General features: G+C 45.3%; 1 protein-coding gene across 5 annotated transcripts; it reads right to left on the bottom strand.

The window, feature by feature from the left end:
* Positions 1–320: 320 nt before the first annotated feature.
* setmar (SET domain and mariner transposase fusion gene) lies at positions 321–25,438 on the bottom strand. 5 transcript variants are annotated; one of them, XM_038810742.1, is made up of 4 exons: positions 25,174–25,436; positions 11,204–11,357; positions 9,430–9,600; positions 321–1,636 (listed from the first exon to the last, which is right to left on the bottom strand). In XM_038810742.1, the coding sequence occupies exons 1-4, from the start codon at positions 25,206–25,208 to the stop codon at positions 842–844; spliced, it is 1,155 nt and encodes a 384-aa protein (XP_038666670.1). In that variant the 5' UTR covers positions 25,209–25,436; the 3' UTR covers positions 321–841. The 5 variants fall into 5 exon arrangements, with proteins under 5 accessions (XP_038666670.1, XP_038666671.1, XP_038666672.1 ...); XM_038810743.1 differs by lacking the exon at positions 11,204–11,357 and having other exon boundaries at positions 25,174–25,438; XM_038810744.1 differs by lacking the exon at positions 9,430–9,600 and having other exon boundaries at positions 25,174–25,435.
* Between the last annotated feature and the right edge of the window lie 2,176 nt (positions 25,439–27,614).

Below are 27,614 nucleotides of genomic sequence, written 5' to 3'. Positions count from 1 at the left end.
TCAGTGGCCCCCCAGGTGTTTGCATTCCTCAGAAGTACTACCCCGCTGCAGAGGAAACAGTGAATCAGCACAGCTCACCCCAACTAGAGGCCACCTGCACCATTGTGTTTGGAACCCACCCTGATTCTCTGCCTTTCTCATGGTAGAGGCCTTACCAAATAGCGTCCCCCCCACTGAAGTGCGAATCGCATGCAATTCAGTCCTGACAGCAAAAGAGAATTCTAGCCCATAACTTACCAGTTTGCCAACAAACGCAAAAAAGGGTAAAGTTCACATGCATATACCATGTAAGTATTCAAATCAAATGGCCAACAACAATGTCTATTCCTCATTTTTATTTACTAAACGGAAATGCAGTTCACAACATTTGGATTCCCAATTGGTCGGTGGTTGATGTATTAGACAACAATGAACTAGAAAACAAAGCCATTGGAAGCCTTTGTGAAGGTTCAACCCCAAGCCTCATCGCCGTCCCTTTCGCCCTTGGCCACGTAACAATAATCAGTGAGATGAGTCACCACGAAAAGATGAGCTGATGGGTGATAGAGGTCATCATAAATGGGGCAATTTATTCTGTCACACATATATTTGAATACTCATTCATGAATTAAACATTCTCTCTGATCGAAGGATCTAGAGATAATCCTAAAAGGAAGCAGTAAAATGGTCATTGAAATAGCTCATAGAAGTGTTTTTACTGCAAGCTAAACAAATGGTTGCACAGAATCTGTGACCAGTTATAAGTGAACCAATTAGTATTATTAGAGGTGTATACTACAGAGAAGTGCCAATCACAAACACTGTAGCATAAATCACAAAGCCAAATCTCGTAAACCAATGGCTAGATCACATTCGACTGGTCCTCCAGGTTATAGAGTGAACTGTCAAAAGGCAGAAAACCAGTGCATGATTGTGCACCACAGTAACATGATTTCAGGGCACGACCCTTTCCACTGGACCTTTCTTTAGTTGTACCTTCCTTCTGAAGATTGTTGAACTTTCCAGAGTAATCATATGACAGTTCCTCCTCAGCTGCAATATTACGAGCTGCAAAAAGAGCCAACCTCGGAACCAGGGAGTTGACACGGACAGGAACCATGTACAGATTGGGATCGCAAGAATGATTGAGGAATCGGCCAACATTGCCAATGTGGGTAGGATCGACATATGTCTCTAGTATTTTTCCATTGCTCAGGTGTTCTCTAACAGCTATGATAAAGTTCATGTCAACACAATTTTGGGACCGAATTCGCCTGCTGGCTTCTGGTAAGCTGATGACTTCACCCCCATACTCGCACACAAATCTCCCTCTCCTAATCGGTTCCAATGTGCGAAGACCCCATCCTTTCTTGGAAGTCTTGAACACCTGCAGTTTAAAGGTGAGGCCTCTTTGGACAAGCCTGTTCTTGCAGGCCTCACTGCACTTGCACATAATGTTACACTCAAACACCGGCCTGGAGTAGCCCGTCTCCTTGAAGTCCACCAGACAGAGGTTTTCGTCATAAGCTCTTAGGTAGCGTTGTAGACAAGTGCAGGCATCCTGCTCACAAGAAGAGACGAAACACTCACATCCTGGAAGGGATATTTCAGTGGGATCAAGATCTTCTTCTGGTCCAGCCACGTTTTCTGGTGTGTACTGCAAGACAAAAACAAAACAGTCTTGAAAATAAATTTATTTCACAAAAAAAGGCACTCAATCATAGTCAGTCTAAATGCATTACTCAATTACTTTAAGCTTTCACTTACAAAGCTTTGTACCTTTAAATGCTGCTTAAATACATCCACGCTGCGCCGATACGTTGTACAGACATTAGCGTTTGGGAATTCAGCATCCAACTACTAAAACAAAAGGCAGACAGCATCTGCTCATAATGGAGTCACTTTATTACTCCTATTGGAATGAACCTTTCAGCAAAAAGTGTTTTGTGCATTAAAAAAAAAGGGACGATATAACGTATAAAAATTAGAATTCCAATTATCGTCCAACACAATAACCTGAGCAACAACACCCTAAATACCACATCCCACACCTCATCGCCAACATCTCATGACCTCTAAAGCCAGATTTGCTCCTTCACTTAAATGTAAATTACAGCAGCCTGACCAAGGGAGAATTAGATTCCAGCTGACTGAGACCTCATTACCTATTTCTAAATCTGGATCTCGGTGTCTCTCAGTAGGACTTAATAATCTTGGCCTTAATTAACTTATGTAAATATGACTTTCAGATTAATGCCCTTGGTCTGTCACAGTTGGTCCCCGGGCTGGGTATGATGTGATATATCTATTGAATGAAGTGTGAAAGCAGGCCAGGCACATTAACCCCGGAGACCGTGTCCCTTTTCTTGGAAAAGGGAGAAACTGGGGAAAGGAGAAAATTATGAATAGGATAAATCCAAGTTTCGAAGTGCACTAGAAAAGAGGTTGTGCATGATTGAAATTGCTATTTCTAAAAATGGCACAATTTGTCCAGCACGTTGGGAAGGAGAGGTTATGTTAAAAAAAAGGTACTCAAGCATAGTCAGTCTAAATGCATTACTCAATTACTTTAAGCATTCACTCAAGTCTCCCACACTGCTGCTGAATCAAGAGGGAGGAGCTGGACAGTGACCAGCTTCTCCATGTGGCACTCATGCTTTTTAAAATTCATTCTGATGATGAGCACCACTGGCAAGATTGGTATTTGTTGCCCTTTCTTAATAACCCTGAATGGATTGCCGGGCAACTTCAGAGGGATGTTAGAAGTCAACCACGTCGGTGTGAGACTGGAGTCACATAGAGGCCAGACTGTTTAAAAACGGCAAATTTCTGTCCTGTTTATAACGATAGCTTCGTAGTCACTTATTACGCATACCACCTCTTTCAAATTCACACATTGCCATGGTGGGATTTGTCTTCATGTTCACTGGCTTATTAGTCGACTAACATAACTGCTGCACTGCTCCAGCTTCATTTCCAAAGCCAGCACTATTAGAAGTAGAGGGTAAAATCTACAGTCATCAGGAAAAAAAACTTGAGCTTCCAAAAAGTGTAACTTTTTTTTAAAAAACACAGCATTCTTTGTAGCAAACATGAGCTGAGGCGAGCTGCATTCATCACTCCAATTATAAATGGTGCAAAAGGAAAGATTTGGAATTTGCTGTAACAGGAACTGGAACTGGAACAGGAACTGTGACCACTTTGAACAAAATTCCAAGGTTCAAATCAATTCTGGTATTTAGAAAATTGTATGACAAATATAGTAAACCCAAACATTTTTTTTAAAAAATCAGCAGCACAATAATTGATTACTAATACACAAGAAATGTTGTAATGTGGGGGAGTGTTAGATTATTTTATATGAATTGAACCTGCAGCTTTGTGATGTGAATTCATTCTTTTTTTTAAAATAGCCATGTCAAATAGCCTTCACTTCACCGTCAGTTTTATTCAAGTGACATTTTTCTTACCCAGTGTGATGAATGTAGAAATTGTTATATATTAGATTTCACATTTTGTGGCAGTAATGTTATTATAAACCCTGGTTCAAACAGGTAGTATGTCTGCTAAAGCTGCAATTAAAGATTGTAAAAGGTGAGGTAATGATTGATTCCAATCACTTGGTTACAGATAAAGGGCTAATGGAATTATGTTTTGTTTGCTGGAGATTCCCTGGAGTGTAGAAATTTATGAGGGAGTGGTGTTTAGTCCTAGCTGACAGGTCATGGAACTTAGTGGGATACAGATGATGTAATTAATGGGAGGATCCAGGTCTGTCTGTAGTTTTGCAGACAGTTATAGGATTTCAAGTTGAACAGCAGTTTTTGCCAAATGCTGTTAGGTTGAGCAGAAGTGTACTGGATCTGGTCTTGAAAGGGTTTCTTTCCAAAAGTCTCGACACAGCTAAGCAAGTAACCTGTTTGATAACTATTTATAAGTGGCATTTGAAGCATATTGGGTTGCTTAATTGGAGTTAGTAGCAGGTATAGATAGTAAGTTAGGTACAGAGAGTAAGTTTAAGTTTTTTCTTGTGTTTAAGAACTGTTTAATTGTTAATTGTAAAGCTATTTTCTTTGATGTTAATATGGTTAATTCTGTGTTTAAATTAAAGTTTGTTTTAATATATTGGTCTGAGTCATCATCCTGGGGTGAAGTATCCTTTCCTCACAATTTCACAAATAGAAAAACAGTTTGGGATTCTCGTCTGATATTCTAACAATAGTTGAGTCTGGTCTGGTATCCGAACACTGGCCATTATGACACTCTTCAGTAGCTGGATGGAATTGGCACTGTGATGCAAAGTGACTGGACTAGTGAAATTTGCAGCTTCTGGTTAATCCAGGACTTGACAAAGAGCAGTGGTTGTTGTTCGTCCTCCTATGTCCCATGTTCAATCAATTCACAACTTAGGGGAAAGTGGAAAGATTTGCAGCTTACATTCATCGTTCAATTCTATCGGGTCAGGTTGCGTCGGTCGGACAGCCACTCATACTGATAGCAGATCACAATCCTAATTTGAGATCCCAAGATTTTAAGAGATAGAAATCACAGGATCCCAATGGACATCTGGAATTACAAATGCTGGGGAAAGCCCATTGCAGCAATGGATCATTAACGTTCAAGACTGTTGGTTTGCTGATAGTCTGGCATCAGTTCTTTTTGTGTTGGGTTAACCTTTGTGTCCAATGTAAATAAGATTTACGCTATGGAGTGGAGACTCCACTTTTGACTCCAAGTCAGATCACTGCAGATCAGGGTATAACTAACAGGGTATGTCCAGAATGAAGCGTTCAGTGCTGCCACAATGTGGGTTAAGCCCAACTTCAAAGTATTGACACCATATTTTTCCATTTGCCACACTACCAATCCTATTGGTACCTAACACGCTGCCACATTAGAACAGATTTTCTGATCATTAATCATGTGGTGCCACATTTCCTAAATTGTAGCAAGAGGCTACATATTAAAAGTATTTCATTGTCTGTAAAGTACACTAGAACAGCTCAAGCTGTGAAAGGTGCTAGGTAATTGCAAGCATTTCATTCTTTCAGTGCTCACTTTTCCAACATTCTGTGCCCGGTGGTGTTCGCATTTATTTTACTTATTACATTTACGGCTAGTGGAGGCAGTTTTATTATCTCAACAGTCTCAGTTCCATCCCTAGTCTCAGTGGTGAAAGGACATGGTGCCAACCTGCTGCACCACTCTATCACATAGAATACTAAATCCTCAATTGTAAACTCACACATATTATCCTCAAATCAGTCCAGATACTTACTAGGATCAGGAAGGTTGTTCAGTCCATCCTACTTCATCTAGAAAAGTGCTACCATCTCCATCATGACTGTTTTTGAATAATTCTATGGGTTTTATCTCCACATTTCTGACTGGGAATCCATTCCATAATCCAATCATTCTTTGTCGAGATAAGAAGGAATCAGTCAGGAATTTGCCTTTCACTAGTTTGAATCTGCAAGCTCTTGTCTTACGGCCACAGTTTAGCATCAAGTACTGTCCACTTTATTCCAGGTGATCAATCAAGGGTCTTTAAGACGTGGCGTGATAGAGCTCAGACATAGAATTATAGGACCTTTCAGAACAGGAGATCATTCGACCCATCATGAGCCTGCCATCTCTTTGAAGGAGCTGCCCAATTAGTCCAACACCCACCCCGCCCCACCTTTTTCCAATTGTCCTGCAAAATATTTCTGTCGCAAGTATATATTCAATTCTCTTTTGAATGTTACTACAGAATCTATCTCCACCAACAGTAGATTAGCCATAATGCTAATTCCAAGATGTATCTGAAAACGTTAGATTCCGCTCAGCTCTCTTAGAACACCATTAAAAACGACTGAAGATAGAAAAAGTTGATCCAGATCATCCACAAGAGTTTTGTGTCTGTCAAATGTTAGCGAAATGATCGGCCCCCCCTATCAGACACTCGGATGGGAAACTGGATTGCTCACTAAAGTTTGGCAGGATTTTTGTTTTATTTATTCACGGGATGGGAGCATCTTTGGCTGGGCCAGCATATATTGCCCAACCCTAATTGCCTTTAAACTGAATGGCCATTTCAGAGGGCATTTAAGACTCAACCACGTTGCTGTGGATCTGGAGTCACACGCAGGCCAGATCAGGTAAGGATGGCAGATTACCTTCCCCAAAGTACATTAGTGAACCAGGTAGGTTTTTACAACAATGGTTGCATCATTGTTAGACTTTTTAAAAATAAATTTAGAGTACCCAATTTTTTTTTCCAATTAAGGTGCAATTTAGCGTGGCCAATCCACCTATCCTGCACATCTTTTGGGTTGTGGGGGCGAAACCCTCGCAGACACGGGGAGAATGTGCAAACTCCACACGGACAGTGACCCAGGGCCGGGATTCGAAACCGGGTCATCAGCGCCGTAATTTGTTAAAATTTTAATTCCAGATTTGTATTGAATTCAAATTTTACCATCTGCTCTGGCGGAATTTGAATGGGGGTCCCAGACATTACCCTGGGTCTCTGGATCATTAGTCCAGCGACAATGCCACTACACAAGCGTCTCCCCTTGTCAAATAGTCTGCAATCTAATTTTGTCCAATTAATTTTCTTTCACTAATCGTCAGGAATCTGATTGGTGGCACAAAAATACCATGGTTAAATTGATTGCGCAAGGAAGCATCTAGAGGATGCAAGTCTGACATGGCTAGCGTACCTACGGTGTGATCCGTTGGATATTCCCACAGGGCTTTAAGGTAGAGAGTTCCAAAATTTTGGCACAGCAATAATGAAGTGTCCTGACCAGTGTCTGTCCCTCAGCTAACATCACTAATTTGATCATTATCACATTGCTGTTCACAGAATCTTGTTGTGTACACATTAGCTGTCCTGTTTCCTACAATACTTCAAAAGTATTTCATTGATTATAAGGCACTTTGGGATGTCCTGACTTTGTGAAAAATACTATATGGGCGGCACGGTAGCACATTGGTTAGCACTGTTGTTTCATAGCACCAGGGTCCCAGGTTCGATTCCTGGCTTGGGTCACTGTCTGTGCGGAGTCTGCATGTTCTCTGTGGGTTTCCTCCGGCTGCTCCAGTTTCCTCCCACAAGTCCCCAAAGACGTGCAGGTAGGTAATTTGGACATTCTGATTTCTCCCTCGGTGTACCCGAATAGGCGCCGGAGTGTGGCGACAAGGGGGTTTTCACAGTAACTTAATTGCAGTGTTAATGTCAGCCTACTTGTGACAATAAAGATTATTATATCAATTCAAGTCGTTCTTTCTTGCATGTCTGAGCTTATCAATTGCTGTGAGGCGCTTTGTGATCGTCAGCGAAGAAGAGCCAAAAAGCAAAATTCTTCATGCTGGTGCTGACCTGGAACACAACAAATTTCCATTTCTACTGTTGCATGTCTTGGAAGAAAAGTACAGTTCAGTGTCGATGGACTGGAGCCAGCACTGGCTTATTCACTCCTCCTTCTCACAATTTAATCCTCACTTAATTCCCTCATTTAATTTTCTGTTTTCTGCGTTCCGGTCATGTCATTATTAGCATATATTATTCATGTTTAAAACCTCTGCTCGGGTTATTTTGTTGTGTTGTTTTATTTAATTTTAGGGATTAAAGCTGCTGTGATATTCTGTCCTTAGGAAGCCAGCTTCCCTTGCCCTGTGGTCACATTGCGTACGTCACCAATGCTGCTGCCTCGCTCCAACAGGATGCCGCAAGCGGTTGATTGACAGTTTAGATATTGTACGCACAACTCAAATGTTGTCGTCAGTGCAAGTGTGGTTTGTGACTTCAGATATCATCACTACTAGCAAGCTGCTTGAAGGGCCAGTCAATTAGTAACAAAATCCTACGGGTCCACCAGCGACAACTTGATAGTCAGGATACAGAGTGTGATTCAGGCCGTATCGGAATCTTACAGCACAGGAGACAGCCATTCTGTCCGTAATTCCTGTCCTGGATCTTTGAAAGAGCCATTTGATTAATCTCATTCCCCCGCAAAATACAGCCTTTTAAAATATACACAAGTCACTACTGAATCAGACCACAACTCACGCAGCAGAACTTGGCCGCAGTCCTACAGGAATTCCTGTGCGGTCATCGCTATTCTCACACTCGACACCACCCGATGACAGTATGTCAGCCTCTTTCTCTCCTCACCTTACTGTGCCCGCAGTAAACTATTAATCACCTTCACCTCTTTACCCATTTATCAGCCTCTCTATTTGATTAAAGTGTCAGCTGTGGCTTAGCCGGTAACAGTCAGATCTCAGTCAGGAGCTCGAGAGTCCATGCACCGCTCGAGAAACTGGAGCACAGAATCCAGGCTGATACTGCAGTGTAGCACTGAGGGAGTGCTTCACTCTCAGAAGTGCTGCTTTTCAAATGAAACTTTAAATTGGGGCCCTCTCTGCCCTCACAGATGGAAATTTAATATCCTAGATTCTTTTTGAATAAAAGTGTTCTGCCAAGTAATAATAATCCTTCATTCAACAACACTAAAACAGATTATCTGGTAATCTATTGCTGTTTGTGGTAGCTTGTTGTGCCCAAATTGGCACCTGCGTTTCCTACATTACAACAGTAGATACAATTCAAAAGATCGCCATTGGCTGTAACGTGACTTGGAACATCCTGAGTTCATGATAGGCACTTTAGAAATGCTGGTCTTTCAGGAGCGAAGGGAAGGCGGCTCTGCCGAGAGGATAAGAAAGTACAAATGGCATCTATAGAAATATGTGAGCTCTTGGGAGAATACGAGCAGGCTTATCTTTCAAATAATACAATGTGCAATGGCACAAGCAGATATGATAATATCAGGGTCCGATAACAGTTGGATAACACTTAGCTGCAGTCTTGGTGAGAAGGGAAGCTTGATAAAGAATAGGATACAAAGTGAGGTGGGAGGAGCACCAAGGCCAGCATGGCCTTTTTCTTTCTTTCCAACTTCATACAATCATAGACTTCACAGTGCAGAAGGAGGCCATTCGGCCCATCGAGTCTGTACTGGTTCTTGGAAAGAGCACCCCACGTAACCCCACATTTCCACCCTATCCCCGTAACCATGCAACCCCAAAGTAACCAAAGGGAAATTTAGCATGGCCAATGCACCTAAGCTGCAGTCTTTGGACTGTGGGAGGAAACCGGAGCACCCGGAGGAAACCCACATACACACGGGAAGAATGTGCAGACTCCGCACAGATAGTGACCCAAGCGGGAATCGAATCTGGGAGCCTGGCACTGTGAAGCCACAGTGCTAACCACTATGTTACTATGTTGCCCACATCTTCGTTCTGACACAAAGAAGTAACTTCATTTTGACAAAAACTGGCAAATACAATGCTACATGACACAGCTGGATGAAGGAGATGATGAAACAGTGTGGGCTGAATTGTGTTAAAACATAAGTTTCCATCTCGCGGCCCCAGCAAAGTGCCTTGATCACAAACCTTGGAAGAGTGCCTCCTCCTCGACCAGCGTAATTGTGCATCACTTCCACCCACCACAGCACTCTGAGGGCCTCTAAACCAAATCGCCAGTTTGCTGCCAAATAATTGGTAGCTTGACGCCGAGGGGCTCACACTCACGGGGAGAGAGGCCAAACTCACTTCAGGCAGGACCTGGAACGGTATAGACAGTAGGTGGTCATTCCATTCCTCTGGGCAAGATCAAAAAACAAACCAATGCAGGAAAACATGGAAGAGAACGGCAGACGGGGCAGAGAGCGAGACAGGTAAATATGTAGAATGCTAATACTCTGTGCCATCCATTCCTCAGTTTGGGTGGATTGAGACTAAAGTGAGATGAATTTTCATATTATAACATGGAGATCACAAATAAAAATATAAAGTACCATTACTGGCACTTTGATAGTAATGGACCCGAGAGGAACATGCCATCTGGAACGCGCCACCACCATGCCATTCCCCCTCTCACCGTGATACCAATCAATCCAGTCGAAATGGTACTGAACAAGAACTGTGGTTGTAATCAGCTAGAATGTGCCCACCAGTAGCTTCTCCCGCACTGAGAGGCTGTTCCGGATCGATGGGTTATATACCTTCTCAGAGGGGCAGAGCCACAGGTGGAGCCAACAACAACATCAACACAACAACAGTAACAGTGAGTAAATACAATAATATAAACAACAGCCATACGTGGCTCACCGCACACCGTCAATTATTTTACCCTGGTGTCACCACCCTGCCGCCTGCCGCTCCCCCCCCCCCCCCCCCCCCTTGCTACCTCCCATTCCCCACAATGGTCAAATCCCATAAATGAAAGGGAAAAAACTTGGATAATTTAAAGACAAGGCTTGTGGTGACTGTAATATGCTGGGAAGAACGGGCGACCTTGGACCTTGATTCCCAAAGCTCCTCACCACTGAGATTTCTCTTTCTTGCAGGAATGAGAAATTTCCGCAGTTCTGCTGGATTTCAGATATTTAGATTTTGGAATTTCATCATTCTGACCATATCCCTGACCTCCGCTTCCTCCGTAGCCCGGGCGGGGCTGAACAACTGAAAGTGAAAGCATCAGTTGGAGACGGAAGATAAAGGAGAATTGTGAGTTTTCACAAAGAGTCATCCAGACTCAGATCAATAGCTCCCTTCTCTCTCCACAGACACTGTCAGACCTGACCTGCTGAGGATGTCCAGAATGTTCTGTTTTTGTTTCCGATTCCAGCATCTGCAGTAACTGGCTTTTATTTTAATGCAGAATTGTGAGTGGAGGAGCAGCGAGCGCGTGTGAGACAGATTCTGTGAGGAGCTGGCTCTTCCATTGCTGGTTGCTCTAGCTCCTCAAACCAACGGTTCTCTCTCCCCCTCCCTCACTTGCTGCTCCTCCAGAGACAGAATCTATGATTGGAGTAGCACCGATGGCCGGAAGAAGGAAGCCTGTGATTGGGGTTGAGGAGCTTTTTTTCTGGCCGGTCCCACACTGTCCCCACCCAGGAAATGTTCGGCTACAGTGTCGCCAATCGCTTCGACCAGAATCTAAACAAACAATCTGCCACATTCAACATCCTCCAAAACATCGAAGGCTATAATTTATAGAATCCCAACAGTGCAGAAGACGGCCATTCGGCCCATTGAATCTGCACCGACCCTCTGAAAGAGCACCCTACCAAGGCACACTCCCCCACCCTTTCCCCGTAATTCCACCTAACCGTTGGATACTAAGGGGCAATTTTAGCATTGCCATTTCACCTAATGTGCTCACCTTTAGGCTGTGGAAGGAAACCAGAGCACCCAGAAGAAACACACACAGACATGGGAAGAATGTGCAAACAGCATACTGACAGTCACCCACGGTCAGAATCGAACTTGGATCTCTGGCGAATTGAGGCAGCAGTGCAAACCACTGTGAAACAGTGCTGAATAAGAAAAAAAAAGGAGCAGCTCAAAACCAGAGTGGGGCTGACGTTAGGGTAGGGATCTGTCCCGGACCAGAGTTGGGTTACGGATCAGGTTCTCTCTCTCTCTCCCCTATGTTTGTGTTTCCATTTCCAGTTTATTTCTCTTCCCCCTAATTGCTCTCATACAGGTACTATTTCTTCCTCTACATTGGGATGACCAAACGTAAACAGAGTGACCGCTTTCTGGAACATCTCCATTCTGTCTGCAAGCCTGACTCCAAGCTTCCTGTAGCTTGTCATTTTAATTCTCCCCAAGTGGCCCACATTTCTTGCTCCCTCTCGGACCTTTCTGTCCTTGACCTGCTACAATAAACCAATGAAGCGCAATGCAAGCTCGAAGAACAGCACCTGGGGCGGGATTCTCTCAGCCCGGGGCCGGGCCGGAGAATCGCCGCGACCAGCGGCAATTGCGCCACGCCGCCCCAACGCGATTCTCTGCAGAGCGAAGGCGTGGTCGGCACAGCGGCGGTAGGGGGCCGCGCCTGCCGATTCTCGAGACCTCGGCATGGAAGGGTCCGGGGGCAGCCTGGGTGGGGGGGGGGGGGGGGGGGGGGCTCCATTGTGGCCTGGCCCGCGATCGGGGCCCACCGATCGGCGGGCCGGCCTCTTGAGCTGGGGCCTCCGTTCTTCCACGTTGGCCCCTGTAGCCCGAAACCATGTTGCATCAGGGCCAAAGCGGAGAATGGAGCCACTGCGCATGCGCGCATAGGCGCCAGTGCCACTGCGCATGCGTGGACCCCATGGTGCCCAATTGATGCCAGGATCAACAGCTGTAGCGGCATGGGCTACTCCAGTGCCGTGTTGGCCCCCTGTAGGGGCCAGAACTGCTGATCCGAAGGCGATGTTGACGCTGTCGGGAAATGCAACGGCGTTTCCAACAGCGTCAACACTTAGCCTCAGGATCACAGAATCCCGCCCCTCATCTTTCATCTCAGCACTCTATAGCCTTCTGGACTCAACAGTGAGTTCAACCATTTTTGATCATAACCTCTACCCTCCATCATGTTCTATGTGGGCTTTTCTTTAAAGTTTTTTGTTTGCTGGCTGTTACTTTTTCCCTTCAGTTTGCATTCAGATGACTGCTGTGTTGCCATTCATGCCTCATCTTTGTTTCACCACTATACCCAGTAACACTGGCTGCTGCATCATGGAACGTTTTTGTCATTTCATCTCTCTTGCCCGCCACCCATCATAGATCTTACCATTTGTTCATCCTGCCCCCCTCCCCTATTTTGGCTTAAAAACTCTTACAATTCAATTCTGATGAATAATCGACAAGCATGTTAACTTGTTTCTTCACTTCACAGATGCTGCCTAAACCTGCTGAACATTAAAAGCATGTTTTATTTTTATTTCAGATTTCTAGCATCCTCGGTATTTTGTTTTTGGGCCATTTCTTCTGAGCTGCCAGAGTCTAGTATTGCTCGGGAGATCAATCGGCCATTCCAGGGGACTCCCGCCCAAAACGGGCTGTTTGGTAACCCTGTGTCAGAGGCACTGCCCTTCCGATGGGGTGTCGGACCAGTAGTCCATCTGTTTATTCAGCTAATGTAATAGGTCCCATTTTGACCCAGCAGTTCAGAAGAACGCCCTGCTCAACATTCCTCTCAACCAACATCACCAAAAACGGACTAATTAGTCATTTATCTCAGTGCTCTCTGTGCTGTGAACCAAATGAATGTCACGCTTGTTTACATAACAGTGTCTGCACTTCAAGTTAATTTATTGCACTGAATCCCTGTGGGATGTCCTGGGAGATGTGATACGGTACTTTCGAAATGTGAATGTTTTCTGTTCTCAAAGGCAGTTTTCTTGGTGTACAGCACCATCTGCTGCTGTTCTGTTTTTATTATATTTTCCTGCTACAATGAGCCTAAAAATGCTCAGGCCTTCCAGAGATATATATATATATATATATATATTAGTATAGGGTCACCAAGAATCACATCCTCATCATAATCCAGATGTGATCTGTTTAATACAAAGTTGATCAATATAAATTTGTCTTTTCAAATGTTTTTTTCACCCTGTTGCAAATGAAACTAAACGTGCAGTTTTTCTTTTAGGACTCTCGCAGGTAAAATAATGCCACAGCCTTCCACTTGCTCTCACCCTCTAGCCTCCCCTCTGCTAATCTGCATTCCTAAGTACCCAGCTGTAGCCAGACAGAGCTGAATGTTTTCTCCTCAGACACTTGCTGATTGCCATTAAGGGGATGATCTACACTACAGGATGTCCCAGAGGACCACTAAGCTGACATAATCAAGATTGTGTTCGCTAAGTATCCCCTGTTGTTTGGAGAGTTTGTGTATAAGGCACGTGTTAACTTGCCAAGAGGTCAAAAGTTCTGGTCAATCAATGTCATTATTAGTTCGGTATCGAAACTACAGTGCATGCAGTTTGGCATCACCCTGTGGCTGAAATCTGCATTACACTTGCAATGTTCAACTCACCTTTGGTCAGTGTCCTTTATAAATCATGCAAAATACCAAACTATTTCAGACAATGTGGAGCTAAGCTCAACAAATTAAAAATATATATACTTCCTGACATTCATTTGCCATACAAATGCAATGCCAAGCTTGCAGTTTAAGAGTTTGTGCAGCTATATTGCTAAATTGTCATTTATTCTCTTCAATTTATTACAATTTCAAAATTGCTGTAATCCTCGAGATGCCTGCCTTTAGATTTCTCCAACTATTGCTTGGTCCCTCACCTCCCATTTCAGAGCATTTCATTGGCATCACTCCCCATGTCCAACTCACCCCCCCCCCCCCCCCCCCCCCCCCCCAGCCCCCTCCCCAGTTCAAATTCTTTCTTTGAGCCTGCTTTCCATCCCACCCACAGCCCTCCCTGGTCAAAGTCTCTGATGACATTCTGTGCGGTTGTGACCGCAGCTTATTATCCTTCCTCAACCTCTCCGAATCACTGACCACATCATCCTCCACGAACCCTAAGCCAATCCTTAAATTATGTATCTTTTCGAGCTATCTACCGAAACTCAACCAGAGAGTGTGCACCTTCACCTCATTCTGTCTACCGCCAGTGCAATCACTGAACTCTCCATCACTAACTCACCCCCACTGCAATCTTTGTTCAGGACCTTTCCACCTCCGCACTTACCCTCTCCAAGACTCTCCTTACTGGCTTCCAAATAAAGCCCAACACAAACTCCAACTTGTCTAAAACTCCATACCCCACACTGTGTCCCACACAAAGCCCTTCTAACTAACACCTCAATCCACACCAGCTTTCAATGGCTCCTTGTCAGAGTCCTTATCCTCAGATAGCAGGCCCAGCATGGCCCCTTTCCCTTTACCTGGCCCAGCACTGTGTCCCTGCTTGAACTCTCTGCGCGTTCAACTCTGCTGTACTGTCACTGCCAGACCATTTGCATGTCTTCCCTCATGAATTCAATGCCATTCATTCGAATCATGGAATTCCTACAGTGCAGAAGGAGGCAATTCAGCCCATCGAGTCTGCACTGACCCTTCGATAGAGTACGCTCCATAGGCCCACCTTCCCACCCTAACCGCATAACCCCAACTAATCTGCAAATCTTTGGACACTGAGGGGCAATTTAGTATGGTCAATTCACCTAAGCTGCACATCTTTGGACTGGGGAGGAAACTGGAGCATCCAGAGGAAACCCATGCAGACACGGGGAGAATTGAATCCTGGTCACTGGTGCTGTGAGGTAGTAGTGATAACCACTGTGCCACCATGCCACTCTTTCATTGTATGCTTATAATACACACTTGTAATTCCGAATATTTATTATTATTGAATTTCGTTTGCCATTTGTACATGCAATTTAGACAATGTTACATAAAAAAGTGAAAAGAGACCACACCCTCCCTCGAGCTGACTCCACCATTCAATGCGTCCGTAGCTGATCTTGGGCCTCAACTTCATTTTCCTGCCAGCTAACCATATCCTTTGATTCCCCGAGAGACCAAAACTCTGTTTATCCCCGTCTTAAATATAGTCAACGAGGGAACATCCACAACCAATAAAATGTACCCTTCATTTCTTAGTCAGATTCCTTTCTCAACTTTGTCATCAGCAAGCTCAGATTTGTTTTTGATAGTCAGGTAATTAATTGTGAATTACAAGCAACCGATTTTTAATGACTGAACTACGTAAAAGATTATAATAACGGCACCAACATCTCTCTTCTCCCCCCCCCCCCCCACTTCAAAAATACAAGTTAGCTTATTTGGCTAAACACAATTTATGATCTAAAAGAACTGTTTCAGCAGTGATGAGATATGTACCATATTCCATCCTCAATAAACCAATATAGTGTCAAAGTAGATTAAGCAATTTCATTCAGTCAATTTATACAATTAGATTTTTAATCAAATCATATAGTAATTTATGAGTTTGTAAAAGCGATTAACCTTTCTGCACCTGTGTTCAAAAGATACTGAACGCAGACGTACAAGAGTAGGATTCTTTACAACATTTACAGGCTGAAGTCCTGATAATAATGCTAAATAAAATCCCCCTCCTGTTGGACATTACACCTCTCACCAATAGTCATTGATTCCTTATTCCTCCATCTACAAGTTTGCTGATGACACAACCATAGTGGGTCATAGAATCATAGAATTTACAGTGCAGAAGGAGGCCATTCAGCCCATCGACACTGCACCGGCCCTTGGAAAGAGCACCCTACCCAAGCCTACACCTCCACCCTATCCCCGTAACCAGGTAACCCCACCAAATCTTTTGGAACACTAAGAGCAATTTAGCATGGCCAATCCACCTAACCTGCACATTTTTGGACTGTGGGAGGAAACCAGAGCACCCGGAGTAAACCCACGCACACACAGGGAGAACGTGCAGACTCCGCACACATCTCAAAACAGCGGGTCGGATCTCAAACAACAGTGAGTCAGAATACATGAGAGAGATAGAGGACCTAGTGGCATGGTGCAATGAAACCAATCTCTCCCTCAATGTCAGCAAAACTAAGAAGCTGATCATTGACTTCAGGAAGCGATGTGTCATACACACCCCTGTCACCATCAATGATGCTGAGGTGGAGATAGTTAACAGATTCAAATTCCGAGGTGTACACATCACCAACAATCTGTCCACCCATGTTGATGCTACGACCAAGAAAGCACAACAACGCCTATACTTCCTCAGGAAACTAAGAAAATTTGGCATGTCCACATTTACTTATACCAATTTTTACAGATGCACCATAGAAAGCATCCTATCTGGCTGCATCACAGCCTGGAATGGCAACTGCTCAACCCAAGACCGTAAGAAATTAGAGAGTCATGAACAAGTCTCAGTCCATCATGCAACCCCACCTCCCAACCACTGACTCTGTTTTTATCTCCCGTGGCCTTGGGAAAGTGGTCAGCATTATCAAATACCCCTCCCATCCGGGGTATTCTCGCTTCCAACCTCTTCTCTCAGGCAGAAGATACAAAAGTCTAGGGACAAGAGCAGGGGAAGTGAAGCTAATTGGATAGCTCTTTCAGCACAGGTACAATGAGCCAAATGGCTTTCTTCTGTGGTGTATGATTCTCAGCCATGATCACTCATTTAATCCCCTCTCTATCATTTGCTCTTGACTCACTCATACTCCAGTTCTATTCATTGCAAGGCTAAAGTCTGATCTACAGGCAGAGCAAGTACCAGCTTTAACCAGTTTCCCAGGATAGGAAGAGCCGTGGCTGTTTTGGGCAATGTTAGCTTCTGTGGTCAACTCTAACATATCCAGAATTATAAGATGTCACCCAGTGAGGTGGACCCTTCAACATTTAGATCAAATTATTAACAAACTTGCAAAATGTGCAAAGAATTGGCAAATTAATTTCAACAGAGATTGAATACGAGCTATTATATTTGTATAGGTGGCATCTTATTTGGAAAATAAGGATCAAATGGGGTAAAAGTCTTTAAAATTGTGACGGGTTTAGGTAAAGTAGACAGAGGGGGCGTGTTTCCACCTGTGGAGTACAGGCCATCGTTATAAGATAGCCATCAAGGTGTAAGATGGGACATTCAGAATAAGTGTCTTTACCCAAGTAGAGTGGTGAGAATGTGGATCACACTACCATACAGCATAGTTGAGGTAAATAATTGAGATGCATTTAAGGGGAATCCGTAAGCATATAGGGAGAAGGCAGTAGAGGGTTATATTGATAGACAAGAATGGAAGGAGGCTCTCGAGTGGCACATAAATGCGGCAGAGATTGGTTGTGCTGTCCCTTTTCTGTGCTGAATATTCAATGTATTTCCCCAATTCTGACTTTTTCCCTTCAGATGTCCAGTAAAGTGTCAAGGGGCAATCTCAAAGAGTCCACCTATCTCAGAATGCACCTTGCACACCACCTTCAAAGCAATACTCCAATCAGTACAGCTAATAATCTTGCCAGGCCATGAAGTCAAAGTGCTGGTCGTAAAAAGTTCCTAAATGCCCCACTGGTATGTGAATCTTGTTCAGCCTGGTGGCGCTTTTGTGCTGCTTCCAGCTCACGGCAATGGGAACAGGTCCCATGCAGTGTTCGGAGTGTGAACACAGTTCGATTACCCTGGGTTCTTTTTTTAAAATGTTTTTATTGGTTTTTCTCATTTTACGTCAGTGTGTGTGGAGCACACTGTGAAGAGCACGGCCATCCGGTAACAGTCCAAAGATGTGCGGGTTAGGTGGATTGGCCATGCTAAATTGCCCGTAGTGTCCTAATAAAAGTAAGGTTAAGGGGGGGGTTGTTGGGTTACGGGTATAGGGTGGATACGTGGGTTTGAGTAGGGTGATCATGGCTCGGCACAACATTGAGGGCTGAAGGGCCTGTTCTGTGCTGTACTGTTCTATGTCTAGATATAAGACATAACAGCAGTCTTAATCTACCAAACATATTTACAAGCTTCCATCTGGGGGGGGGGGGGGCACGTATAGGTGTGGTCGGTGTGTGTATATCTTTGTTCTGTCCTGGCACCTTTTGGCCCTGCTTTTGGGTCCTTCCTTTGTGGCTATTTATTTGACCATCCGCTGTCTGCCTTATTGGTTTCCACCCCCTTCCCCTTCCCTTTGTGTTTTGTGGCCCATCTGTGGATCCCTACCACCCCTCCCCCTTTCCCCGCTCACATGGCTGTTGGCTACAAACAGCTGGGGAATGGCTTCCATGTTTTGTGGAACATAAGAACATAAGAACTAGGAGCAGGGGTAGGCCATCTGGCCCCTCGAGCCTGCTCTGCCATTCAATGAGATCATGGCTGATCTTTTGTGGACTCAGTTCCACTTTCCGGCCCGAACACCATAACCCTTAATCCCCTTATTCTTCAAAAAACTATCTATCTTTACCTTAAAAACATTTAACGAAGGAGCCTCAACTGCTTCACTGGGCAAGGAATTCCATAGATTCACAACCCTTTGGGTGAAGAAGTTCCTCCTAAACTCAGTCCTAAATCTACTTCCCCTTATTTTGAGGCTATGCCCCCTAGTTCTGCTTTCACCCGCCAGTGGAAACAACCTGCCCGCATCTATCCTATCTATTCCCTTCATAATTTTAAATGTTTCTATAAGATCCCCCCTCATCCTTCTAAATTCCAACGAGTACAGTCCCAGTCTACTCAACCTCTCGTCGTAATCCAACCCCTTCAGCTCTGGGATTAACCTAGTGAACCTCCTCTGCACACCCTCCAGTGCCAGTACGTCCTTTCTCAAGTAAGGAGACCAAAACTGAAGACAATACTCCAGGTGTGGCCTCACTAACACCTTATACAATTGCAACATAACCTCCCTAGTCTTAAACTCCATCCCTCTAGCAATGAAGGACAAAATTCCATTTGCCTTCTTAATCACCTGTTGCACCTGTAAACCAACCTTCTGTGACTCATGCACTAGCACACCCAGGTCTCTCTGCACAGCAGCATACTTTAATATTTTATTGTTGAAATAATAATCCCGTTTGCTGTTATTCCTATCAAAATGGATAACCTCACAATTGTCAATATTGTATTCCATCTGCCAGACCCTAGCCCATTCAATTAACCTATCCAAATCCCTCTGCAGACTTCCAGTATCCTCTGCACTTTTCGCTTTACCACTCATCTTAGTGTAATCTGCAAACTTGGACACATTGTCCTTGGTCCCCAACTCCAAATCATCTATGTAAATTGTGAACAATTGTGGGCCCAACACGGATCCCTGAGGGACACCACTAGCTACTGATTGCCAACCAGAGACACACCCATTAATCCCCACTCTTTGCTTTCTATTAATTAACCAATCCTCTAACCATGCTACTTCTTTACCCTTAATGCCATGCATCTTTATCTTATGCAGCAACCTTTTGTGTGGCACCTTGTCAAAGGCTTTCTGGAAATCCAGATATACCACATCCATTGGCTCCCCGTCATCTACTGCACTGGTAATGTCCTCAAAAAATTCCACTAAATTAGTTAGGCACGACCTGCCCTTTATGAACCCATGCTGTGTCTGCCCAATGGGACAATTTCTATCCAGATGCCTCGCTATTTCTTCCTTGATGATAGATTCCAGCATCTTCCCTGCTACCGAAGTTAAGCTTACTGACCTATAATTTCCTGCTCTCTGCCTACCTCCTTTTTTAAAGTGGTGTCACGTTTGCTCATTTCCAATCCACCGGGACCACCCCAGAGTCTAGTGAATTTTGGTAAACCATCACTAGTGCATCTGCAATTTCCCTAGCCATCTCTTTTAGCACTCTGGGATACATTCCATCAGGGCCAGGAGACTTGTCTACCTTGAGCCCCATTAGCTTGCCCATCACTACCTCCTTAGTGATAACAATTCTCTCAAGGTCCTCACCTGTCATTGCCTCATTTCTATCAGTCACCGGCATGTTATTTGTGTCTTCCACTGTGAAGACCGACCCAAAAAACTGTTCCGTTCCTCAGCCATTTCCTTATCTCCCATTATTAAAACTCCTTTCTCATCCTCTAAAGGACCAATATTTACCTTAGCCACTCTTTTTTGTTTTATATATTTGTAAAAAATTTTACTGTCTGTTTTTATATTCTGAGCAAGTTTACTCTCATAATCTATCTTACTCTTCTTTATAGCTTTTTTAGTAGCTTTCTATTGCCCCCTAAAGATTTCCCAGTCCTCTAGTCTCCCACTAATCTTTGCCACTTTGTATGCTTTTTCCTTCAATTTGATACTCTCCCTTATTTCCTTGGATATCCTCAGTCGATTTTCCCTCTTTCTACCGTCCTTCCTCTTTGTTGGTATAAACCTTTGCTGAGCACTGTGAAAAACCGCTTGGAAGGTTCTCCACTGTTCCTCAACTTTTTGCTCCCAGTCTACCTTAGCTAGTTCTTCTCTCATCCCATTGTAATCTCCTTTGTTTAAACACAAAACACTAGTATTTGATTTTACCTTCTCACCCTCCATCTGTATTTTAAATTCCACCATATTGTGATCGCTCCTTCTGAGAGGATCCCTAACTATGAGATCATGCATCAATCCTGTCTCATTACACAGGACAAGATCTAGGACCGCTTGTTCCCTTGTAGGCTCCATTACATACTGTTCTAGGAAACTATCGCGGATATATTCTATAAACTCCTCCTCAAGGTTGCCTTGACCGACCTGGTTAAACCAATCGACATGTAGATTAAAATCCCCCATGATAACTGCTGTACCATTTCTACATGCATCAGTTATTTCTTTGTTTATTGCCTGCCCCACCATAACGTTACTATTTGGTGGCCGATAGACAACTCCTATCAGTGACTTTTTCGCCTTACTATTCCTGATTTCCACCCAAATGGATTCAACCTTATCCTCCATAGCACCGATGTCATCCCTTACTATTGCCCGGATGTCATCCTTAAATAACAGAGCTACACGACCTCCCTTACCATCCACTCTGTCCTTCCGAATAGTTTGATACCCTCGGATATTTAACTCCCAGCCGTGACCATCCTTTAACCACGTTTCAGTAATGGCCACTAAATCATAGTCATTCACGATGATTTGCGCCATCAACTCATTTACTTTATTCCGAATACTACGAGCATTCAGGTAAAGTACACTTATGTTGGTTTTTTACCTCTGTTTTGAATCTTAACATCTCCAGTTTTATTCCTTTTAGGATTACTGGGCCTATTCACTGAGCTCCCCTCAGTCACTGTACCTTGTACTGTCGCCCTTTTAGATTTTTGACTATGTCTTCTCTGCCTTGCACTTTCCCCCTTACTTCCTTTTGCTTCTGTCCCTGTTTTACTACCTTCCAACTTCCTGCATCGGATCCCATCCCCCTGCCACATTAGTTTAAACCCTCCCCAACAGCTCTAGCAAACACCCCCCCAGGACATCGGTTCCAGTCCTGCCCAGGTGCAGACCGTCCGATATGTACTGGTCCCACCTCCCCCAGACCAGTCCCAATGCCCCAGGAATTTGAATCACTCCCTCTTGCACCATCTCTCGAGCCACGAATTCATCCTATCTATCCTGACATTCCTACTCTGACTAGCTCGTGGCACTGGTAGCAATCCTGAGATTACTACCTTTGAGGTCCTACTTTTTAGTTTAACTCCTAACTCCCTGAATTCAGCTTGTAGGACCTCATCCCGTTTTTTACCTATATCGTTGGTGCCTATGTGCACCACGACAGCTGGCTGTTCACCCTCCCCCCCTCCCCCAGAATGTCCTGCAGCCGCTCCGAGACATCCTTGACCCTTGCACCAGGGAGGCAACATACCATCCTGGAGTCTCGATTGCGTCCACAGAACCGCCTGTCTATTCCCCTTACGATCGAGTCCCCTATCACTATAGCCCTGCCATTTTTCTTCCTGCCCTGCTGCGCAGCAGAGCCAGCCACGGTGCCATGAACCTTGCTGCTGCCTTTCCCTGGTGAGCCATCTCCCCCAACAGTATCCAAAGCGGTATATCTGTTTTGCAGGGAGATGACCGCAGGGGACACCTGCACTGCCTTCCTACTCTTGCTCTGTCTTTTGGTCACCCATTTGCTATCTCCCTCAGTAACTTTCACCTTGACTTGCTCAAGCTTACTGAGTGCGCTTTCTGTCTGTCTTTTATGCAGACCTCAGCTAACCGATGACTCAAAACTACATAAACTTCAAAGAGAAGAATACAATGTGCACCTTTGTGCACCTAAACAGGCCTCAGGTGACTGACAGATAACTGCCTCTCAGCAATTAGGGTGGGGGCAGCTTCAGCCAATCAGACACTAAGCTACACACTGCACTTTTAACTGAAAAACAGCAGAATTAGATTTACCACTCACCTTTCCTGATTACCTCACTGCACCAAACTACCAAGTTGCAATTCCCACTCTGGATGTGCCTCACTCGGCTGTGTCTCCTTGACTTGCGCATGCTTACTGAGTGCGCTTTCTGTCTGTCTTTTATGCAGATCTCAGCTAACCGATGACTCAAAACTACATAAACTTCAAAGAGAAGAATACAATGTGCACCTTTGTGCCCCTAAACAGGCCTCAGGTGACTGACAGATAACTGCCTCTCAGCAATTAGGGTGGGGACAGCTTCAGCCAATCAGACACTAAGCTACACACTGCACTTTTAACTGAAAAACAGCAGAATTAGATTTACCACTCACCTTTCCTGATTACCTCACTGCACCAAATTACCAATTGCAATTCCCACTCTGGATGTGCCTCACTCCGGCTGTGTCTCCTTGACTTGCGCAAGCTTACTGAATGCGCTTTCTGTCTGTCTTTTATGCAGACCTCAGCTAACCGATGACTCAAAACTACTTAAACTTCAAAGAGAAGAATACAATGTGCACCGTTGTGCCCCTAAACAGGCCTCAGGTGACTGATAGATAACTGCCTCCTAGCAATTAGGGTGGGGACAGCTTCAGCCAATCAGACACTAAGCTCCACACTGCACTTTTAACTGAAAAACAGCAGAATTAGATTTACCACTCATCTTTCCTGATTACCTCACTGCACCAAATTACCAAGTTGCAATTCCCACTCTGGGTGTGCCTCACTCCAGCTGTGTCTCCTTGACTTGCGCAAGCTCCCTTCCGACCCCTAGATGAAGAAATTTGATTTTCTCCAGTTGCAGAAATTCCAACAGGTCGGACAGTCAGCAACATTGGGTGGCGTTGCTGATCACCAGCCGAGCAGGATTCTTCAGCAGGTGATTAGGGAGGAAAAGGATAGGGCATCTGTCCTTCCCCCCCCATAAAGAGTTCTGGTTGGCCTGATACCCCGAAGATTGCCACTTGTGGGCACGGCTCCACCCTCGCCCTCATAACCTTGGACATTGCCTCAAAGAAGGCTGTTGAGAACTCGACAAATCTCAACCCTGGGGAATGCCCAGAACAGGTGGTTGTGATTCGCCAGATCACCCTGGCACCGTCCACCTCTCAGAAGAACCCACTCATTCGGGTTCTGGTTAGGTGCATTCAGTGCACCACGTTCAGCTGCATTAGGCTTAGCTTTGCGCATGTGGAGTTGGAGATTGCGGTGTTTAGTGCTTCGTTCCAGAGTCTCCACCCTACTTCTATCCCTAGTTCTTCCTTCTCTTTTTTCTTTGTGTCATCCAGCAGGCAGTGCGCTTCCTCCAATAGTTGCTCGTAGAAGTCCCTACTATTTCCCCCTACCTAAGTCGCCTGCATCTAACAGCTTCTCTACCAGTGAGTGTCCCAGCATCTGTGTGCATCATTGTTTTTGATCTTTATGTGCTATATCTCGTTCCCTTTGGGCAGTTGAAACCTCTCCGTCAGTTTTTCTAGCGTCTCTACTCTATCATCCATGTAAAAGTAACTAACTGTCAATGTCCCCCTTCCTGCCTAAAGGTTGCGTCCATTGTGGCTAGCACAAACCTGATTCTTGCAGATGGGGGCCATGGTGGATATTTCGGTCAGATCAAAGTGCTGCCTTATTTGGTTCCATGCCCCGAACATGGCTATTTTCACTGAGCTTGTTGAGTGCCTGGCTGGCGTGAATGGGAGTGCTGTTGTGGCAAGAACGCTGAGGGACGCCCTATATGGGCGGCACGGTAACACAATGGTTAGCACTGCTGCCTCACAGCTCCAGGATCCCGCATTGAATACCGGCCTCAGATGACTGGCTGTGTGAAGTTTGCACTTTCTCCCCGTGTCTGCGTGGGTTTCCTCCGGGTGCTCCAGTTTCCTCCAGAGTCCAAAGATATGCAGGTGGATTGGCCATGCTAAATTGCCCCATGGTGTCCAAAAGGTTGGGTCGGATTATTGGGTTAAGGTAGAAGCATGCACTTAAGTAGGGTTCTCCTTCCAAGGGCTGGTGCAGATTCGATGGGCCAAATGGCCTCATCCATTCAGCTTCCAGCTCCCTCACCCGGCCTCTCACTCTGCTGTTGCTGCCCAGTGAGTAGTATTGTCGGTTTGGGATGGCCAGGCCTCCCATGTTTCTTTTTCTTTGCAAGGCTTTTTGGGGGGGTCCTTGGATTCAACCCACCCTCCAAACAACCCCAACGCCATGATCATTTTCTTTACTGTGTTTTTAAAAAAGGCCTTCAGGGATGATTACCATGGCTTCTGGCCGGTTTTAGTAATGCAACTTTCAGGAATTCAGGAAAAACATAACATTTGCAAACTTTCAGTGGCATTTATGTCAGGATTGGGATCAAAACAGAAGTTTTTAGAGACAACAAATGACAGCCTCACACTGTACATCTGCGTTTCACCAGTTTAAATTGGTTGAGTTACGCTGCGTGATGCTGCAGCCACTAAAGCAGTTTAATGGGAGATGAGTGAAAGACCTCGGGTTCTGCAAATTAATGCTGCGGTTACCTGCAAGGGAGGCAAACAGTCATTGTCCACTTCATTCAGGACTGGCACTGGCAGGTTCTCCAGGCCGCCGCACAGATCAGAAGCCAGAGCCCGGGCACTACTGGCGGCGGTCATTGCACCCAGTGGCACAGGCTGGGTACAGAGGGCAGGCCTGGGCTCTTGCTATTCACTCACATCCATCCTCCAAAGCTCACTGCTACTCGCGGCCTCAATGTTTCCATTTTCCACACGCACACCGGTCACAATGTTGCCCCGCGTCTGACCCCGCCCTCCCTCCATGCTGCAAGCCCATTGGCGGCCAATTGTGTCACTCATTCCATCCTCCTATCGTGTGCTCCACTCCGCAGTCCATCAGATAAAAGGGCGACATCTTCCTTTAAAGCGACAGCGCTAGGCTGAACTTTCAACACTTCACAACCACACACTTTTCTATAGCGCCTTTCCCAACCATAGGGAGACACGTTACAACAAACAAAACTCTTTTTGAAGTGCAGCCACTGTTATAATGTGGAAACGCAACAGCCAATCGGCACACAGCAATCTCCCCACAAACAGTAATGTGACCATTTGTTTCAGTGATGTTGGACTGAGAGATAAATATTGGCCAGGACACTGGGACGAACGCCACCTGAGAGAGCAGGAAGATTCTGGTTCAATATCTCCTAATTCTGAAAGCCGGCACCTCTGACCGCAGCACTCTTGAGTCAAATAATTCCAACATTGCAGAAGGAGGCCCATCGGGTCTGCACCGACTGAAAGAGCAACCTACCTCGGATCACTTTCCCACCCTGTCCTCGTAGCCCCGCATACTAGCCTGAACATCTTTGAACACTGAGGGAGAATTTAGCATGGCCAATCCACTTAACCAGCACATCTTTGGACTGGGAGGACACTGGAGAACCCAGAGGAAACCCATGCAGACACAGGGAGAATGTGTAAACTCCACTAGAGTGTGGAGGCCAGAATTGAACCGGGTCTCTGGCACTGTGAGGCAGCAGTGCTTTTTTTTTAACAAATTTAGAGCACCCAATTCTTCTTTTTCCAAATTAGGGGCAATTTAGCGTGGCCAATTCACCTACCCTCCACATCTTTTTGGGTTATGGGGGTGAGACCCACGCAGAAACAGGGAAAATGGGGAAACGGGTTGGGATCAAACCCGGGTCCTAGGTGCTGTGAGGCAGCAATGCTAACCATCATGCCATCCACTGCTGCCATGTACTGTCTGCCTCGATTGGTGTAAGGGAGGACTCAGACCCTCAACTTTCAAACTCTAAGATGAATGTGCTACTGGGTAAGTCACAGCTAATTTCTTTGACTGTGTTGTGTATGGCATCATTCACAATGAAGCAAGTTGAGAGAGAAATCTTTGTGATACACAGTCCAGAATATTCTGGCCTTTCCCGCTGGCGAGATCTCCCAGTTCCGCTGCCGGCAAACCCTGCCGTGGGTTTCCCAGCGGCAGGGTATGCATACAAAGGGAAATCCCATTGAAACAGGCGGGACCAGAAGACCCCTCCATCAGCCAATGGCAGTCTGCCTCCGCTGCGGCGGAATATGCTGCAGAGGGCGCGCAAAATCCCACCACACACTCTGGTGCGGAGAAATGCTGGCTAGCCTTACTCTGTCAGACATTCATTCAGAGGCTGCAAAACCATACCGTTGCCTACTGCCAGGTCATCCGGCAATTGAACACCCTGTTAAGAGGCTATGGCCCTTTATTTTTGAAGATATGATTTAATTTCAACTTTCAAGTGGCTGGAACCGTTACAGTTTGAACTGTGACAGAGCAAACTGTTTTAAATGCAAGGGCACATTCCAGGTTGAAGGTGAGAAACAATCAAATCACTCTCAGCAGAGTATGAAGAGAGAGATATTCCCTATAATCCAGATCCTCATCGAAACTCATAAAATTGCAAACTCCACTACAAGTGACGGGGATGTGCTGAGTCACACACGTGGCCCTCCTCCGTAAAACAACAAAATAGGCACTTTTGACCGAACTTAGCCCGCAAAATTCGACTGAAACATCCCCACACCCTCAACAATAATATATACAGCAAAAATGCCAGGAGGCAGCAGCTCAAGAGGCCGCAGGGACACCAAGAACTGCGGCAAGGGACAAGAGCAGTGAGCAAGCGGGTCAGTGGACCCACGAGGCGAGGGGCCCTTGGCCATCCCAAGAGAGGGAGACCGGCGACCCGAAAAGCGAGCTTCCATCCTCCCCCTCCAAGCGATGGACAGAAGACATTCCTCACCAGGGAACTGAAGGAGGTGAGGGACAACATCAAGGCCGAGATAAAGGTCGCAGAGGTGCTAGCTGGCATGCAGGTGGCCCTTGACAGCATGGGAAAGAGACTGGAAGCCCAGGGGAGCACGATAAGGGAGCTGGAAAAAGCATCGTCAGACCAGAGCAACGGAATCGTTACCCTGGAGGCCAAAAT

The sequence above is a fragment of the Scyliorhinus canicula genome, chromosome 11, assembly GCF_902713615.1.
Source record: "Scyliorhinus canicula chromosome 11, sScyCan1.1, whole genome shotgun sequence".
NCBI lineage: Eukaryota > Metazoa > Chordata > Chondrichthyes > Carcharhiniformes > Scyliorhinidae > Scyliorhinus > Scyliorhinus canicula.
This window is presented reverse-complemented; position numbering and strand designations above follow the sequence as displayed.

Coding starts and splice junctions, on each gene's coding strand:
- setmar (XM_038810742.1), bottom strand. CDS start 25,208: ATGAAGTGGACAATGACTGTTTGCCTCCCTTGCAG. Junction 11,358..25,173: donor ACTGTTTGCCTCCCTTGCAG/GTAACCGCAGCA, acceptor TTTCTTATTCAG/CACTGTTTCACAGTGGTTTG. Junction 9,601..11,203: donor TTTCCTTCCACAGCCTAAAG/GTGAGCACATTA, acceptor ATACCGTTCCAG/GTCCTGCCTGAAGTGAGTTT.